Consider the following 17,333-nt stretch of genomic DNA (forward strand, 5'->3'; position numbering starts at 1 on the left):
AGTGGAAGGGTGGGGCGCTGTGGGCGGGATCCTCGCAGCTGGTGGCGTTTGAAGCCTCCCCCGGTCGCGGTGGGAGAGGGGCAGCCTAGAGAAGTTGGCAGCAGGCCTGGGGCGGGAGGGGGGTGGGAAGGAAGGGGCCCCACGTTCCCTGCACAGTGGCGGCCCGCCGCCTCGGCACGTAGTTCACTCCTGCAAGCACATGCCACGGCTGGGCACGTCACCCAGGCGGCCAGGTTAGCCGCCAGCCCGGAGGCCAGGCCTGCTCCCGGGTGACCTGGCTTTCAAGGGCAGTGTGGCCGTACCCTCCTCGATCCTTGGTCCGCCCAAGACAAGTCGGAGGATGTGTGGGGAAGCACCCCGCCCCCCCATAGCCCCCCCCCAATCGTGACCAGGGGAGCAGCCCGTCCCAATCGTGACCTCGCTTCCTGCCAGGCCAGCGCCGATACCCAGTGACCAGCACTGAAGAGAGCGTGGAGGCGGCCGGCTGCCCGAGGCTCCAGGCGCCGCCACCCGGGAAACCGGCAACGGTGGGGCGCGGCGCGGCCCGGGTGAGTTCCGCCCCTGGGCGAGGCTCGCGGCCCAGCGATCGGCCCGAGCAGACACGCCTCCTCGCCCGCCCGAGCCCCTCGCGGGCGGGGCCGGAGGGACAAAAGGGTGCCCTCTCGTGCGAGCCCCCTCGGCTGAGGGGCTCCCGGCACAAAAGCGCTGGCAGGGAAAAGCCCGGCGGGGTTCCCGCTGCGGGAGATACAGGCGGCGTCTGGGGCGCGGCTACACCCCGGACCCGCCACCCGCGAACGTCGTGCGTCAGCGTGCTCCGCGCCCAGCTCCAATTTCCGCCCCGCCTCCCGCCGGCCAGAGGGACACGCCTATTGGCGCGTTCAGGACCCACGGCCCCTCTAGAGGCTCAGATTGGCCTGACCGAGTACTCACGGACCAATGGTGTCCGTCCGGGCCCTCGACCACGCCCCCGTCCCCCCCTCCCAAGCACGAGCGCGCGACCGGTCAGACTCTGTGGTGCGCGCTCCAGGCTCCCCGCCCCCTTCGCGCGCGCAGCTCCCGGCGGCCGCTGCCGCTTGTAACCTGCGCCGCCAGGATGTGGCTGGGGGCTGACGTCGGGTCCAGATGTGGCCCCGGCCACGCCCACCCCCGGGGTCGGGCCGCCCACACCGAGCCGCGGCGCGCACGGAGGCTATCCCGCCTGCCACAATGCGCGGGGGGAAGCTGAGGCCGCGACTTGACGCGATCGTCCGGAACGTCGCCACCCGACATCCTTAGGACACGCCGGCCCCGAAGCCGCGCAGAGACCCCCCCACCTCCTACTTCGTCCTCGTTTCCCTTCTTTCCGCCCCCACCCTCCCCTCCATGCGCTCACTCTCCGGTGCCCGGCCCGGCGGGCGCCTCGCGGACGCGGAGCCGCGCCGGTGACGGCAGAGGCGGCTGCGCGCCCAGCCTAGCCCAGCCCAGCCCGAGGAGAGGGCGCGCCGCGCCCCCGCCCCCCGCCCGCTCTCCGGAGGCCGTGGGTGCGGATGCGCCGCTGACGACTCGCAGCGACCAGCACTGTCGCCCGCCCGCCCGCCCGCCCGCCGGTCGGAGCCCGCAGCATGGCAGCCGCCGCCTATGTGGACCACTTCGCCGCCGAGTGCCTCGTGTCCATGTCCAGCCGCGCGGTCGTGCACGGGCCACGGGAAGGATCCGAGCCCCGGCCCGAGGGCGCGGCCGCCGCCGCCGCCGCCGCCCCCACCCTGCCCCGCGTCGAAGAGCGCCGCGACGGCAAGGACAGCGCCTCGCTCTTCGTGGTGGCACGGATCCTAGCGGACCTCAACCAGCAAGCACCCGCGCCCGCCCCGGCGGAACGCAGAGAAGGCGCCGCCGCCCGGAAGGCGAGGACCCCCTGCCGTCTCCCGCCTGCGCCCCCCGCGCCACCCCCAATCCCGGAGCCCGCTTCCCCCGGCGGAGAAGGCGCCGCGGCGGCCGCGCCCCCCAGCCCCGCGTGGAGCGAGCCCGAGCCCGAGGCGGGGTTGGAGCCGGAGCCGGGACCTGCGGGGAGCGGCGAGCCCGGCCTCAGACAAAGGGGTCGGCGGGGCCGGAGTCGCGCCGATCTCGAGTCCCCGCAGAGAAAGCACAAGTGCCACTACGCGGGCTGCGAGAAAGTTTACGGGAAATCCTCGCACCTCAAGGCGCACCTGCGAACTCACACAGGTCAGTGGGGCAGCCCCGGCGCCCCGAGCGCGCCGGCCGGTGACTGCGCGAGCGGCCCGGCCACGCCCCCGGCGCTGCCCGCCGGGCACGGGGGTGGGAGGGAGGGCCGGGCGGTGGGCGATCGGAGCCTGGCCCCTTCCTACCCACCCACCCTCCTCCCCGCGTGCGGCTCGGAGGGGCGGCCGGCCTGGTGCGCCGCGTGAGGCGGGTCGGGGTTCTCGGAGCCGGCGCCCGCCGGGCGACCGCGCCCCCGCCGGGCACGCCCCCTCCCGGGCGCGCTCGGGCGGGGCCGCGGGGGTGGATGTCGTCATCCGAGCCGGGGGGGGGGGCGTGCACCCCGCCCAGGCTCCCGGCGTGGGGTGGGGGGGGGAGATGGCACGGGCAGGTGCGCTTGGGCTGGGTGGGGGCCGCAGGCGTCGCTCGCGGTGGTGGTGGTTGGGGGCTGCGGGGACCCCCGCCACGGTGGAGGCCGATCTCTCCCTGGGTCCCTGGCCCTCCCCTCCCCCGCCCACCGGGCGCGCGCCGCCGGGGAGGGGAGGGGAGAGGCGGGGCCGGCCCGGGCGCGCGGCGGGCGAAGTTCACGCGGGGACAGGGCTCCCCTTCAGCCACTCGGCACATTCTTCGCTCTCCTCTTCCTGTAATTTTTCCAGCGCTCTAAGGTTTAATTTGTCGTAACCAGAGCCTGCGGCGGCGCTGGCCGGCGTGGGGGGCGGTCCCGGGTCCCCCCCCCCTTCCCACACCGGTTCCCCGCCTGCGGCTCTTTGTAGGAGCCCCCGCCCATCCGGCCGGCGGGGGCGCGCCCGGCGTGGCGGGGGCTCCTCCGGCTAGCTTGCGCTTTCTCTGCCAAGGAGCGGCCTTACCCCAGTACCCGTTGGTCTCCACCGCCCTCTTCCCGGGGCCCAGCTCTCACCTGCCTGGGGGCTGGATGGGAGCCGACAGCACCTGCCCCGAGGGCTGGAGGGAAGCTGGAGCCTGCAGTCGGGAGACCCGCGTCCGTCCCTCCCCTCTTCCCTACTGACCCCCGGGGTGTCCCCGAGGTTTGCGCGGGCGCGGTACTTTGTAGTGGATCCATCTGTGGACGCGCCCCCCCCTTTCCCTTTTTATTTTGGTTTTATTTGAACACCCCAAGATTCAATCATTGAATCGACGGCAACTCTCCTCCCTCCTCTGGATTTAAAAAGGAATAATCCGTTTCCCCTGACACACACACACACACACCCCTCGCTCCCCGCGTGGAGGCAGGCTCGCAGCCCGCACACACGGAACCGTTACCTTGGGATCGAGGGCCGGGCCTTCCCACTGGTAAACGTGCGCACACGCGGACCCAAAAGCAGAACCCGAAACCGAAGCCTTCGAGACCCCGGAGCCCAAGGCCCTTTCCTCGCCGCACTTTTGAAACTGCAGGTGGCGAGGCCGGCGGTTCTGAGAATAACTTTTCCCTCGGTGGGTGGCTGTCCCCGGGGTCCCAGAGCCCCTGGCGGCAGCCGCGGGCACCACGTGGCAGGTGATGATGGGGTTGCGGGGGGGGGGGGGGGAAGGCCCGGCCGTTTCTGGGTGTGCGGGGTGGGAATTACTGGGGTGTGGGCCAGGGACGGCGGGGGGAGAGGGAAGGGGGTGTTCGACCGCCCGGTGGGTGTGACCTGGAGTGGGGGGGGGCTCAGCTGGGTCTCGAGCCTGGTGGACCCTGAGAGTCGTGGGGGGGGGGGGGGAGCGGTGGGCCGCCTGGGGCGCCTGGCGGGCGGCCTGGGGCGCTGGGCGGGGAGCTTGGTGGTTGGGAAAGTCTTCCGCAGCCGGTGTACGGGCGGCTTCCCACCCGACGGCGGCGGCCCCGGAGCCGACTCCGGGAATTGCGGAGGAGTTGGCCGAGGGGGAGGAGGGCCGCCGAGGTGGGCGGGGCGGGCTGGGCGCGTCCTCCTGATTGGTTCGTTGCCTCGTTCGGGCTCAGCTGGCCCTGGGGAAGCCTCTCTCTACCTCTAGTCTGGAGGGCTGGGGTCCTGGGCGGCGGGGCGGGGGGTGGGGGTGGGGTGGGGTGGCGCTGGGAGACTCGGTTCGCTTCTCCCGCCGTGGGGAGGGATCCATCCACTCCCGGGAATGGAAACCCAAGGCAGGGCAGGAGAGGGAGGCCACGTCGAGCGCAGCTTCCAGCCCTGTTCTGGGAGCAGGGAAGGTACCCCGCCCTCCAGGTGTGCATTGACCAGAGGGGGCCCCACCCCAGGGTGGATGCCGGCGGGGCGGCCTCGGGAGAGCCGGGTCGGGAAGATTGCTAGGCCCGTGGTGCCGCCAGACCACCCGGAATTCTCGCCTGGAGCTGGGAACTGCCTTTCCCTTGGTACCGGGAGATCTGATTATGCATCGCGAGCACCTGTCTCCCGAGGGTGTCTGGTTCAGCCTGTGGTCCGGGACGCTTCTGGGAAGCCCATTTCCAGCTCCTGCCGGGATGCGCCGCGGAGCTCAAGTAACACGATCCTAGGGGAAAGGAAAAGGGACCAGCCGGCCAACCTGACCCCAAGAAACGATCGAGGCGCCTATTTCCCCACCGACCTGGCCCTGAGGTGGCTGTGGTGTGGTTTGTGGGACATCGAAGTGTTCCGAGGGTCTCGGCAGGCATTGTTTGAGGTCGTGCCACACTTTCTACTCCACTAGGACCTCCTCCACCCTCCCCGAGGAATCATGGTGATTTCGTGGCTGGGGTGGGGTGGGGTGGGGGGTGACTATGAAAAACCACTTTAGCCAGGAAGGGAGTCAATCAGCAGATTTGTTTACCTCTGTGGCCTAGACCTCTCTGTAGCTGGGCCAGTCTGGGAGAAAGGAAGCCATGCGAGTGAAAACCTTTTGGGAAGGGCAGGGGTCTGCCTTGTCTCTGGGCGTAGCTGGAGCCCCAGGCCAGGAATCTCTCTGGTCTCCCTCTCCCCTAGTGGTCATTGGGTGCCCCGTTGCCCTCTGTCACATTTCAGTAATCGTTGGTGTTAGAGCAAATGCCCAATAAAACAATGAAACAAACATTACAGCTAAAGCCATTTTGTTTGTTTAACAGGAACTTCTCATCCCGGCCTTGGGAAATACACTAAGCCTGGCTTTAGAGAGCAGCAGGGCCAGTAGACGGATGTTTTGAGGGAGGGCAAGGGGGATTAGATATGAAAATTTGAGGACTTCGAGAGATCCCAGCTTTATTTGGGGGAATGATAGGGTTTGGGGACCCTCAGTGAAATGGCCAGAGACACACCATGCATACATTCTCCCTTATTTGTTCCCACAAAGAACTGCTGTCAACATGATGCAGTATCGTTTTTTCTTAGGGTACCGGGAGCCATATCATCTCCATAAGCTTCCTGAGAAAGGTGGGCACAGTGCTGGGCACAGCCCTTCCCCTTCAGACTCTTGAGTGAGGTTGGAGAACCCCCTGTTCAGGGTGGGATCTCGTGTTTTCGCACTGACTGGCCCAGACTGTGATCCCTTAGTTCATACCTTCTAGGTAGCTAGGATAGCAGAGGAAGATGGCTCTTGGCAGCCATTTCCTATGCTGATTTGGGAGGGGTGACTCTGACATGTAATCCTTACTCCCACGGAGACAGGGATGTGGTCTAGCCTGAGATTCCCCAGGGGGGAGGGTGTGTGTTTGGGTTCCCTCCACCAGCGTGCACTCTGGGACGAGCCACATGCCCTGCCGCCCCTCTTCCTCAGGTAGTGTGTGATATAGCCACCTAGGAAGGCAACCAATCAGAAAAAAGGATGGGTGGGTCCTCCTTTGCCCAAGGCAAAGCCAGGCTCTTTGATGCCCAGCGCCAGTCTAGGGACACACGCTGGCCAGCAGCTCCTGTTCCTGCATTCCCCCTTCCCAGGCTGCCTCCTTGCGAAGCCCATCCATGCAGAAGGCTGTGGGCAGAATGCTTGCAGGTCCCCTCCCCTGGCTAACCACCACGACTCTGCGCCTGCGCCCCGCTTTCTAGACCTGATTCACGTGCACGCATGCCCGTGTGTCCACAGAGACGTTTAAAAAATGCATGAGTAGGCTCCCAGCAAAGAGATGCCGCTACAAGCTTTCTGTTGGCTGCCTTTGCTTAGAGGAGACAGCTTTGTTCTTTTTCATGGCTGTGCAGTGTTCCAAGATGCAGGTGGTTTCTTGGCTCGACTCTATAACTTGTGCAACCTCCGGTCATGTATGGAAAGGACTGGACATCAGGGGATTCTGGGGGTGGGGTGTCTGACTTGGTACTTGGGAGTTGATGTTTCTGTAGGATGGATACGCAGTGGTGTGATTAGATTACATGCAGCAGTTCGTGATCCTCTCCTGTATCGGGGGAGAGACTGTGTCTGTCTGTCTGTCTCTCTGTGTGTGTGTGTGTGTGTATACTGGGATTAGAACAGGGCCTTAAGCTTGCTTGGCAATCAGTCTGCCACTTAAGCCATGCCCTCAGCCCTTTTTGCTTTAGTCGTTATTTTGAATAGAATCTTGTGTTTTCCTACTGACTGCTCTGCGCTGTGATCCTCCTGTTTATACCTCTGGGTAGCTAGGATGGCAGGCATATGCCGTCTGGCCCAGCTTTTTTGGGTGAGATTGGGTTTCGATAACTTTTTGCCCAGCCTGGCCTTGAACCACAATCCTTCCTTTTCCTGCTGCCCTCCTGAGTAGCTGAGATTATAGGTGTGAGCCAGTGTGCCAGGAAGTACTGTTGTTTTTTTTTTAATTAGTTTACTTTATTGTTATTATACAGGTGATGTACAGGGATTGGAGTTGTAGAGTCAGGTAATGAGTATATTTCCTTTGGTACAGTGTCTTCTGTTCCCTCATTCTCTCTCTCCCAGTCTCTCCCCCGATACTGAAGTTTTGAACCCCAGTCTTGAGCTTTCTAAGAAGGGGCACTAGCCCCAATCTACTCCCCTGACTTGTAAAAAAAAAAAAGCTGTTACTTCTACTTCTCCTTTTGCATGGGTGGCAGCATTTAGAATCAGGGTCCATATTGGGACCATTTATAACAACACCCTCAAAACCATTGATCCTGTGTGCAGGGGCTCACTGTCCTGGCCGTACTTAGCTCGAGCTTGCCAGACTCCACTCCTAGGCCCCCCTTGCCCATACCCAGGGAGGGGCTAGGGTAGTACCAAGGTCCTCCTCCTCCCCCTGGCTGAAGGCAGGCTGGAGGCTGCCCTCCTAGGGGCAAGGCAATAGGTCTGAGTTCTTACTCACCCAGAGGCCCTGAATCTTGTTATAAGAGGAGATTCCCCAATCCTTCCAAGAAGTACCAAGTACCGGGGAGTCCGCTCACCAAAATGAGCTGGGGCAGACTTTGGGGCCCCCTCCCTCCTCCTGTTTGCTTTTGTTTTATATATGCACCTTGCATCCTGTTTCATCCCATTCTTGGGGTGTAGCACTTCCCAGGGAGCTGGATGAAATCCCCATACTCTAAAGGTGCGGAGGAATCAGGCTCAGTCACTAACACGCACTGGTGTGTGTGTGTGTGTGTGTGTGTGTGTGTGTGTGTACCTTTAAATGTGTAGCTGGGGCGACAGGCCTGGGCCATTTGTGGAGGGGCTTTGCGCTCTCCTCCTGCGGTCTTGACCCCCCCTAATGGCCACGGTGGGAGATCAGCGCTGGAAAGTGCCGAGAAGGCAGTTAAAATGTTTCTTAAAATAAAAACACTCAGCTCTCAGCCATATCTAAGACCTCCAGGCTGCGTGCGAGGGGCCTGGCATTAGTTTATACTACTCAGGGTTATTTAATCTGCAGAGGGAGTGCAGGAGATAGGCCCTGTAGTTATCTTCTCCTGGCTTTGTTTTCTTCGGTACTGAGAAGTGAAGATGGAATTTTATGTGTGCTAGGCACACTTTCTACCTCCATCCTCAGGCCTTTCCCCCCTCCCTCCCCCTATTTTGAGATAAAGTCTTCACCTAGGGGGGGGGGCATGTCAGGTGATACTGTTAAACTATGAATTCTCAAATTAAGGAGTCAGGAGCATGGCCCGGGCCATACAGCAGGTGAGGGTGCAGGAGAGTCTGCTCCTCGGTTTGGTTGTCTCCGTGTATGTACTTCACTCCTTTCTGGACCCGTGTTCCATCCAGGTGTGGCACAGCCAGCAAGGTTCCCTGGGTACTAAGAGGGCTGGGTGTCACTCCCACATGGTAATATGGTGGACTACTACTGTAGTACATCCACTCCTCGCCTGGATTCCCATTCTTTAACTGTCCCCTCCCCTCTCCCCCACTTCCCTCTCCCTCTCGCTTTCCCTTTCTTTTTTATTTGTGCTGGTTCCAAGACTTGAACTCAGGATCTGAACACCACCCCCTCCCCTTAGCTTATTTGTTTAAGGCTAGTCCTCTACCACTTGAGCCACACCTCCATTTCCAGCTTTTTGCTGGTTAATTGCAGTCTGCCCAAGTTGGCTTTGAACTGAGAGCCTCAGTTCTCAGCCTGCTGAGAGTAGCTAGGATTACAGGCAATGCTGGTACCCTGCCTTCTTCTCTCTTTAAATATTATGTATGATGTCGTCTGTGTTCAGTTTCCCTAGTGATTCTCTGAATATCACATCCCGGGTCCGGTTAATCACACATTGCATCTGGTTGTCCTGTCTCTATGGTTTCCTCTAATCTATAATGGGCATCTTTGAGTCATCTCTTAGGTTGATACTTGAAAGACGGAGGCCGGTTGTCCTGAAGACCCTCCCATGGTCTGCATGAATCTGATGGCTGTACAGCCGCAGCTTACACACTGTCTGGTCAGATGACTAACATAAGTGATGTTGGGCACACTCCAGCCATAGCTGCAGGTGGTGGTAGGGGGGGAGCCCACAAGGTGAACTCGACCCCTTGCTGGATCCAGAGCCAGAGTGGTGGGTCCCTGCTCTATTGGGACATTTTCCTCATGATAGTAAGTAGCCTGTAGACCCATGCTTTAAGTCTGAAGTTTTTTGGAGCCAGTCCCATGCGAGGGCAGGCGTGCATGAGCCGTCTTTACATAGTCACTTGCGTGCCCCTTTATTGTCTCATTTCCAACTAATTTCACTGGATATGTTGGGGGTTTTGAGGTGCTGCATTAGAAATCTTTTACAACCAAAGGACAACTTGCGGGGAAAGCTTAGGCATGCTCTTCCCTAAACAAAAAAGACACGCTAATTTTCCTTTAAAGCTATAGCTCAGGGGTTCTTGATCAGCCTGGACAGATGTTGCTATCACCAATGCCCTTAATCCCAGTGAATTTCTCCATGCTCTCAGGAAAAAAAATAAGTACCGATCCCAGCCCACACACCTGAAGCTGTTTTTCTTTTCCTTCCATGGCTGCAAATGGGGTTATTTTCTGGAGAAATCAGCTTCCTGTTAATGTGGGAATCAATTTCTGTCAGCTTGGTGGTTCAGAAGCAGTCTCTGTGCCCTGTGACCAGGATTGGGGTGCCAGAGCCAGCTGCCACACAGTCCCCCCTGGGGGAGGTGCTAAGTTCAGAAGACTTTGGCCACTCCTGTGGCATAGTATAATGGAGGCGCAAACGCTGGCCTTTTACTCTCATTGGCAGCAATGGGACACTAGGCTGGTGTTAGAAGAAATGTTCACCCAAGCAAATGTTCTGTCCTTTGGGGACACACACACACACACTTACACACCCCAACCTATAACCTGTATACATAGGTGTATATGTGTGTAGTACCTAGGGATGCATATGTAAACGATCCCATTTGAATATGCAGGTTCTCATTTAAATACACAAATGGAACACTGTCATCCAGAGCTACAACATGGCAGCTAGGTACATCCTCTAGTTTCTAGTTCTGTCTCAATTCTTAGGGTCCGCCCACACCCCTAGCCACTGCGGACCAGCTGTGTGTGAGTCAGGTTCTTTGGGGGAGGCTTGGGGTTCCCTCGTTTGGGATGAGAGCTGTGACAAAGCTGCTCCTCTTTTGTCCCCCCCCCCCCCAACCTGGAGCCCTTACTGCTTCTAATGGCCTGACTCTTGGGTCTCCACCCTGTGTAGGTTCCACTGCTAGCTCTGGATGAGCTAGCACCATTTGCTGTTGGGCACTGTGTAGTGTGTGTGTGTGTGTGTGTGTGTGTGTGTGCGCGCGCGCACGCACGTGTGTGTGTGTTGGCTAAGTGGGGCACAGTATGGCACCAAGGACCAGAAGCACAGCCTTGACAATTCCTTTCTTCTTATTTACATGGTCATGGACAACCGAACTGAGGGTACATATTTTCTTTTGGTGGGGGGGTGGTCTGTTTATTGTTCTCCTTTTTTTTTTTTTTTTTTTTGAAGTTCATCATCCAAAAACACTTGCTAACCAGGAACTTGGCCACACTCCGTGGCCATGAGCCAGTCTGTCCCAAGGTGACCTGCTTGGAAAAGCTCAGAGGCTTGATACCTCAGATTAAATGTCCCTGTGTGGCTGCCACAGGGGTGTGGCCTGCTCCCCATGGGTGGGTGACCCTTGTCCCTGGGGCACAGGGCACACAGACTTATCTCCTTGGAGCTGGAGCCCACAGTGCATGGTGAAAGAGCTGTGTAAGACATGAGGCCTGAATTTAGAGACCCTCCCTTGAGCTTGGGGGGGGGGGTGTGGCTTGATGGTCAATTGTGCTTGTGTAGCCTGGTAGGGGGCTGGTGTTCTGAGTCTGATCCCTAGCACTAAGGAAAAACAGTCACTCACTAAAGAGCTAGTTGGCTCAGAGCCTTCCTTGTGCTTCTGGGGAGGGGGAGAGGTCTGGCCTATGCCAATCTCCTGTGGACACAGGCCAGTTGGAAAGACGCGTGGCAATGGACAGGCAGCAATGTGGGCTCACCCTGTCCCCTACCCAGGTCCACAGCTCAGATGAGGGAGGAGTCAGTGTGTTGATGGTCCAGTAGTGGCCAGTGGTAAGAGGTGGTCTCATTCCTTTTGGGGAGAGTCAACAGTTACTCTTTGGGGCTAGGCAGCCCTCCTCTGGCCCAGCCTTTCTCCTAGCCAGAGAACTCTGGTAGGATTCTGGGGCACATCAAGATCCTTGGGGCTAGAATGCCTGCTGGGGGAGGGGCTAAGCTTTGGAGGGCGGGAACCCATCAGTCTCTCCTGGAAATCCTCCAGGTATGTAAGTGGTCTAAGGAGGCTTCAGCCGTTCTCCTCGGGCCACACCTGCATGTGTGCAGGACCTACGATAAAGCCAGGAATGTTCTCCTATAAATTCCTTTGGACAGTTTCTTCCTCTGTCTAACTCTGTTGTGTGTATATGCTTGCTAAGAAAAAAAAGAAGAAGAAAAGGAACTCGGTTTGGACAAAGCTAAAGGTCGAAATTAAAGTGAATGGAGGAGGGTTGTTCAAAACATTAGGTGCCAGCGGCTCACACCTTTAATCCTCAGGAAGCTGAGATCTGAGGGTCTCCATTGGAAGCCAGCCCATGAAGACAAATCCACAAGACTTATCTCCAGTTAACTAAAAGAAAGCTGGAACCGGAGCCCTAGCTCAAGTGGTAGAGCATTAGCAATGAACAAGCAAGCCAAGCGAGAAGTAGAGATCCTGAGTTCAAGCCTCCCTACCCCCCTGCACTGGGAAAAGAAACAGAAGAAACTTCTGTGACTGCTGCTAGGTCCTCTGGCAAGGGGCAGCAGAGCGTGCCCGAGCATCTTTGCAACCAAAGCTTTTTCTTTGAGCAAGGGATGTTCAACGGGAATTAATGACATAGTCACCAGCCATATGAGTTGTGTAAGATGTGTGAAAGTGACAGCTGTGTAGTCCTTTGGCAGGCTCTACCCTCTGCCCCCCCCCCCATCCTCATCTTGATCCTTGTACTTCTCCTGTCTGCTTTCCTAATCCACTGCCCCCCTACTCCTACACCCAAGGCCTTGCCTGGCTTGCCCACTGGTAACTGTGGCATGTCATCTCTGGAAGGTTCTCTCCTCACAGAAGTCTCTTGCTCAGAGTCCAGTGTTGTGTCCCCTTTGTGGAGTGTGGCTGAGGGAGGATCCTGTCTGTGAGCATTCTCTGTCACGGGCATGGTGCTGCTCCATGGGCAAGAAGAGGGGGAGGTGTCCTGAATTACTATCAGGCCTGCAAGACCAGGTTGACATCTGCCCTAACGATGGGCTGGGCATTTTCCTTTGGACAGACTATGCCAGTCTGTGTGTGTGTGTGTGTGTGTGTGTGTGTGTGTGTACACACACACTTGTGTGCTGGCCTTGGAGTTTGAATTCAGGGTCTGGGTGCTGTCCCTGACCTTTATTCCTAAGGCTGGCACTTTACCACTTCTAGCTCTTTTTTTGGGGCGGGGGAGTGGTAGTTAACTGGAGATAAGAGTTTTACCAACTGTCTAGCCCAGGCTAGCTTTGAACCACAATCCTCAGATCTCAGCTTCCTGATTAGGATGGCAGGCGTGAACCATCAGTGCCTGGCTATGCCCGTCTTTTTTTAAAGTTCACTCTTTTGGAGCTTTTTGGAAAGCTACCATTTTAATTTACCTCTGTCTGATTTTTCTCCTAGCTCTGAATTAAGAGTACATTTATCACTGTACATGGCCTCAAAAATACAGGCAGTTTTGTGCATGCACGAGTTGGTGTTGCCGATACGTGCATGTGTGTGTGATGCGCAAGTCATCTGAGCAGCCCGCTCTCAGGACAGTGGTTCCTCTGGACAGAAGCCAGCAGCAAGATGTCTAGCCAGGTGTGTGGGCACAGCAGAAATGTTTGCTGTTCCTGGTGCCGTGAGCCTTGGGGAGTAGGGGGGATCCCATCTCTGAAAGGCTGATGCCCTCCCTGCTCTAGCAGGGAAGGGAGCTCAGGCTCAGGGTGAGGAGGAATCATGGAGCCCAGCTCCAGATCTCTCCTGGGCCCAGCAGCCTCCATGGAGCCCTTGCCTAGCCTGGTGAATGTGGGAGCCTGCGCTCTTGTTCGGCTGTCTGCCTGAGGGTTGGGCCTGGCTTCAGCCTCTCCCCGTCCTCCTCTGAATCTGGGCTGTGTCTAACCAGCCTTGAGGATGAGCCCGCTCAGAGAGAGGCTGCCGAGGGCTGGAGGAGGGAAGGAGAAGGCTCCTCTCCTTTGTGTCATTAGACAAACTCAGCCTGTGGCGAGGGAGGCTGTGGCTTCCTCCTTCCGCCCTCTGGGGACACCCTGGCGCCCATCCCGTGGGGTGTGAGGAGGAGGTGGCTTGGTTGGTCGCCATCGGGGTCCTCCTACACTGCAGAACTGGAGGTAAACATTGGGTTGCCTTGACAACCGAGCTGAGCCCGAGCTCCCAAGTGCTCTTTGCGAGAGAAAAGTTCTCATCCTCTCAAGTTTCCAGGATGGGTTTCTATTTTGATGATTTTTTTTTTAATTAGCTAGTATGACTAAGATACCAAAAAGCCTGACCTGGTTCCTATAATTTCTTAATAAACATTTATATTCCCTTTATAGGAGGCACATTTCAGTGATTCATTGACTTCTTCTTTGGGACGGTGGCAAGGTTGGGTGGGTAGGGGCAGCGCAGAGAGAGCCCCGCGCCTTACCCCTTGCTGCCGACAGCTGGCAAAGCCACAGGCCGGGGAGCAAGCACTGGCCCAGGGCCAGGGACTTGGGAGCGCTTACGTAAACACCACACCAGGATTTTATTGGCTTTGAGGCTGATTAAGTTCCATGGAAAATTTTGGGGAGCTGCCTCTCTCCTTCACGAGGGTCCGGATGCCCGTCGTAAGTGGAATTCCCAGAGTCTAAGGGGCACCTGCCCACTCTGTGCTCAGGCACCCCCCCTCCCCCTCCCCCCTCCCCCTCCCTCCCGTCAAGGCGTGAACCTGCTTTATTCCTGGGTGCTGGTGATGTTCCTGGATCTCCACTGGTCCTTTCTCCTCCTCCTCACCCCTCCTCTGAGAATGTCCCCGAGGGAATGTCCCCGGCTGTGGGTGGGCTACAGATCCTCCCACCTCAGCTCTCACTGGAATTCCCTGGTGGGGAGTCACCTGCCCCCACTAAGAGCCAGGCTGAGTGCTGGAGAGAACAGATTGATTTATGCATGGCCAGTAGGGCTGCCCAGGGTTGCCCTGTGGGTGCTGAGCTGTGAGCCCTTCTGCCCAGCTGCTCCGGGGCCTGACAGGCCCTGCCCACAGCCAGGAGGGCTGAGCTGAGGGATGGCTTGTCCTCTTCCACCATCCAGCCCAGTCTTAGGTGTGGACCTGCCAGAAAGCAGCTCCCTGTGCCTCCTAACCCACCCAGCCAGCACTAAAGGACCTGTCCAGATTGCATGCGTGCGTGCGTGAGTGCGTGTGTGTGTGTGTGTGTGCGTGTGTGTGTGTGTGTGTGTGTGTGTTGTGTTTTGGTGCCAGTTCTGAGGCTTGAACTCATGGCCTGGGTGCTGTCCCAGCTCTCTTGCTCAAGGCTAGCACTCTTACCACTTGAACCACAGCTCCACTTCTGGCTTTGTTTTTGGGGAATAAGTGTCTCAAGGACTTTCCTGCCTCTGCTGGCTTTGAACCTTGATCCTCAGCCTCCTGAGTAGCCAGGATTACAGACGTGAGCCATCAGCACCTGGCTTGCTGTTAGTATTTAACCGAGTCCCTGTGTATGAGCTTAGTAGCTTTTCCAAACTTCCCGGAGTACTGGACAGTGTACCAGGGGGCCAGGCCCCCCACCCCCCCTCCTCCCCCCTGTGGAGAGCAGTATTGGTGGCCCCTTCTGGGAATCCTTCTCTACCTGGGCATCCAGCAGCCATGTTGCATCCTTTTTGCCTCTGTAAGAAACAGATCTGCTGACACAATCCTATTTAAAGCTATATGCAGAATTGATTGCTTTGATGAAGAATCTATAGTACTGAAGAAACCACTCAACTTGATGATCACTGATGTGCTGGTTTTTGTTTTGTTTTGTTTTTTTAAATTTTTATTGTCAAACTGATGTACAGAGAGGTTACAGTCATACGTTAGGCACTGGATACATTTCTTGTAATTAATGTGCTGTTCATAAAGGACTTAACGTTTTGGGCTTTGACTTTGGGCCTTCCATTGCTGCTGCCACTTTCTTCCTGGCCGGCTATGTGGAAGTTTGACTCCATAGATGTGTTTTAGTGACTTTCTCTAAGAGCCTCTCAGTGTTTGATTTTTATCAGAGAAAGACCTTTTTGTTTGCTTATGCCTTGTGTTTAAACAGACAGACAATATGGCATGTTGATGAGGGTAGGGTGCCTAGCTTTGGAGAGGTGACAGGCTGAGCAGATGGGAGAATGGACAAGGGTACCTGGGGGGATGTGGGGATTTGTCTGTTAGCTCTGTGTGTGTGTGTGTGTGTGTGTGAGTGTGTGTGTGTACGTACGTGTACTTACAAAAGCTGAAGGAATAGAATTTCAGGCCTTGTAGTATTGGTCATGGGCTTTTTGAAGGCTAGACAATTCAGAATTCCTTTTTTTTTTTTTTTTTTTTTTTGCTACTAAGGCTTGAATTCAAGGCTTAGGCACTGCCACTTAGCTTTTTTGCTCAAGGCTGGCACTCTACCACTTGAGCCACACCTCCCCTGATGGCTTTTTGCTGGTGTATTGGCAATGAGAGTGTGAACTAGACTTTCCTGCCTGAGCTGGCTTTGAGCCATGATCATCAGATCTCCAGAATAGCTGGGGTTATAGGCGTGAGCCATTGTCTGTGAGAATACTCATCTCGAAGGTTGCAGAGGGCTGAACTGGGTTGCCAAAACTCCATACACATTGCAGGGTTTTATAAGCATCCTGTTGTTGCTATAGAGACCTGGTTGCTGGGTACTAAGCTGTGCTGACTAAGGAGGTGGGGGGGGGGGGGAACGGTCCCATCTCAGGTGAGCCTCATTTGTTACCAGGTTACCAAGCCCTCCCAGGTACCAGCAGGTTGTACCTAGCCAGACTAATTGCAAGAAGCAGCTGAACTGAAACCTCCAGGTGAAAAACTTGGTCATCAAGGGCAAATTCTGGACTAGCCCAGGTAGGCTGAAGGGAGTCCAGCCCTGCAGGTGCCCACCTCCCTGAGAAGTCCAGACGCCATTTGTAGCTGCAAGGCTTGACAGCTGAGGATCAGGCAGCCTGTTTTCACAGACTAGCTGTCTGCCACTCCCTCCCCCCCTTCCCCCCCCCAGTACCCTTGGGGTGGAGCCCTCAGGTCTCTGCTCAACCAGCATCTCAAGACACGGCCCAGGGAATCCCATCAGCCCGTGCTGGCTATTTTTATGGCTTGCCTGGGCGTCTCTGGTTTCAGCAGGCATTCTACTTCTTGTTTACAGGAGTAACTGCTTTTCCTGAGTTTTGGGCCATCTGTGGTCGATTTCTGCATTTTTTTCCCCCTTTTCTTTCTGTTTTTGGAGCAGCCATCCTGTGTTTGCAAATATGAAAACTGTTTCCTAAAGGGAAGCACGGAAGCAGTCTTGAGGCTGGCTCTTCAACTATGAACCATGGTTTCTTCCTCCCCCTTTCTCTTCATCTTCTTGTAAGTGTATTTGGCACGAAAATGCTTCCTGTGTGGTCTGAGGTGAATCTCTTGAATGACAATAAATAAGAGCGTGGCTTTCCTTTCTCTCTCTCCCTGCATCTGATTGTTCCTAGTCACACTTGTGCATGCACCACTACTGAGAGCCCACTTGCCAGGTGGGTGGGTGAGGTTTCTTTGTCTTCCCACATTGGCCAGGCCCTTTTGCTTGGACAGAGGATACTGAGGCTTAAGTGCATTTCCAGGCTCGGCTCATGTGATCTTTCCTTTTTTTTTTTTGTGTGTGTGTGTGTGTGTGTGTGTGTGTGTGTGTGTGTTCCTCTTCTGCAGTGGTACAGCCCCTAACCAGGGTCGAGGAGCCATCTTGACCCTGGGAGAAGAAGCAGTGACAGGGCCCGTGGCAGCCATGTTTGGATGTCTTCAGGAGGGTGCTCTGATCATGGGTAGAGAGGCAAAGGCTAGAGGCTCATGCAGGATGGACTCCCATCTCCTCAAGAGGATCTTCTTGCCTCCGCCGTATGCTGTCCCAGGCCTGTGCTCCCCTCAGCACCTCTACAGAGCCATGGGGAGCGCCCCGTCCAGGCTGTGTGCTGCAGGGAGATGGTGTGGAAGCCGGCGAGGGGCCGGCAGGGACAGCTGTGGGTCAGCACGTTGGTCCCGTGTAACTCGACCTGGATTTCATGTTAGGAGATGATTACCAACCATGGAAAATGGCCTGGAAAAGCTTTCTGCTTAAACTGCCAAAAGCCAGCCCGCTCCAGCGAACCCAGCTGTC

At 57.1% G+C, this 17,333-nt stretch overlaps 1 protein-coding gene across 1 annotated transcript in view; it reads left to right on the forward strand.

The window, feature by feature from the left end:
* The first annotated feature begins 998 nt into the window (after nucleotides 1-998).
* The window catches only part of Klf13 (Kruppel like factor 13), a 39,288-nt gene continuing 22,953 nt past the window's right edge, over nucleotides 999-17,333 (forward strand). The window contains exon 1 of the mRNA XM_048368853.1: nucleotides 999-2,199. Coding sequence (XP_048224810.1) covers nucleotides 1,602-2,199 — 598 coding nt within the window. The 5' untranslated portion in view covers nucleotides 999-1,601. The remainder of the gene's footprint in view (nucleotides 2,200-17,333) is intronic.

This window comes from Perognathus longimembris, chromosome 20 (genome assembly GCF_023159225.1).
Source record: "Perognathus longimembris pacificus isolate PPM17 chromosome 20, ASM2315922v1, whole genome shotgun sequence".
Classification (NCBI taxonomy): domain Eukaryota; kingdom Metazoa; phylum Chordata; class Mammalia; order Rodentia; family Heteromyidae; genus Perognathus; species Perognathus longimembris.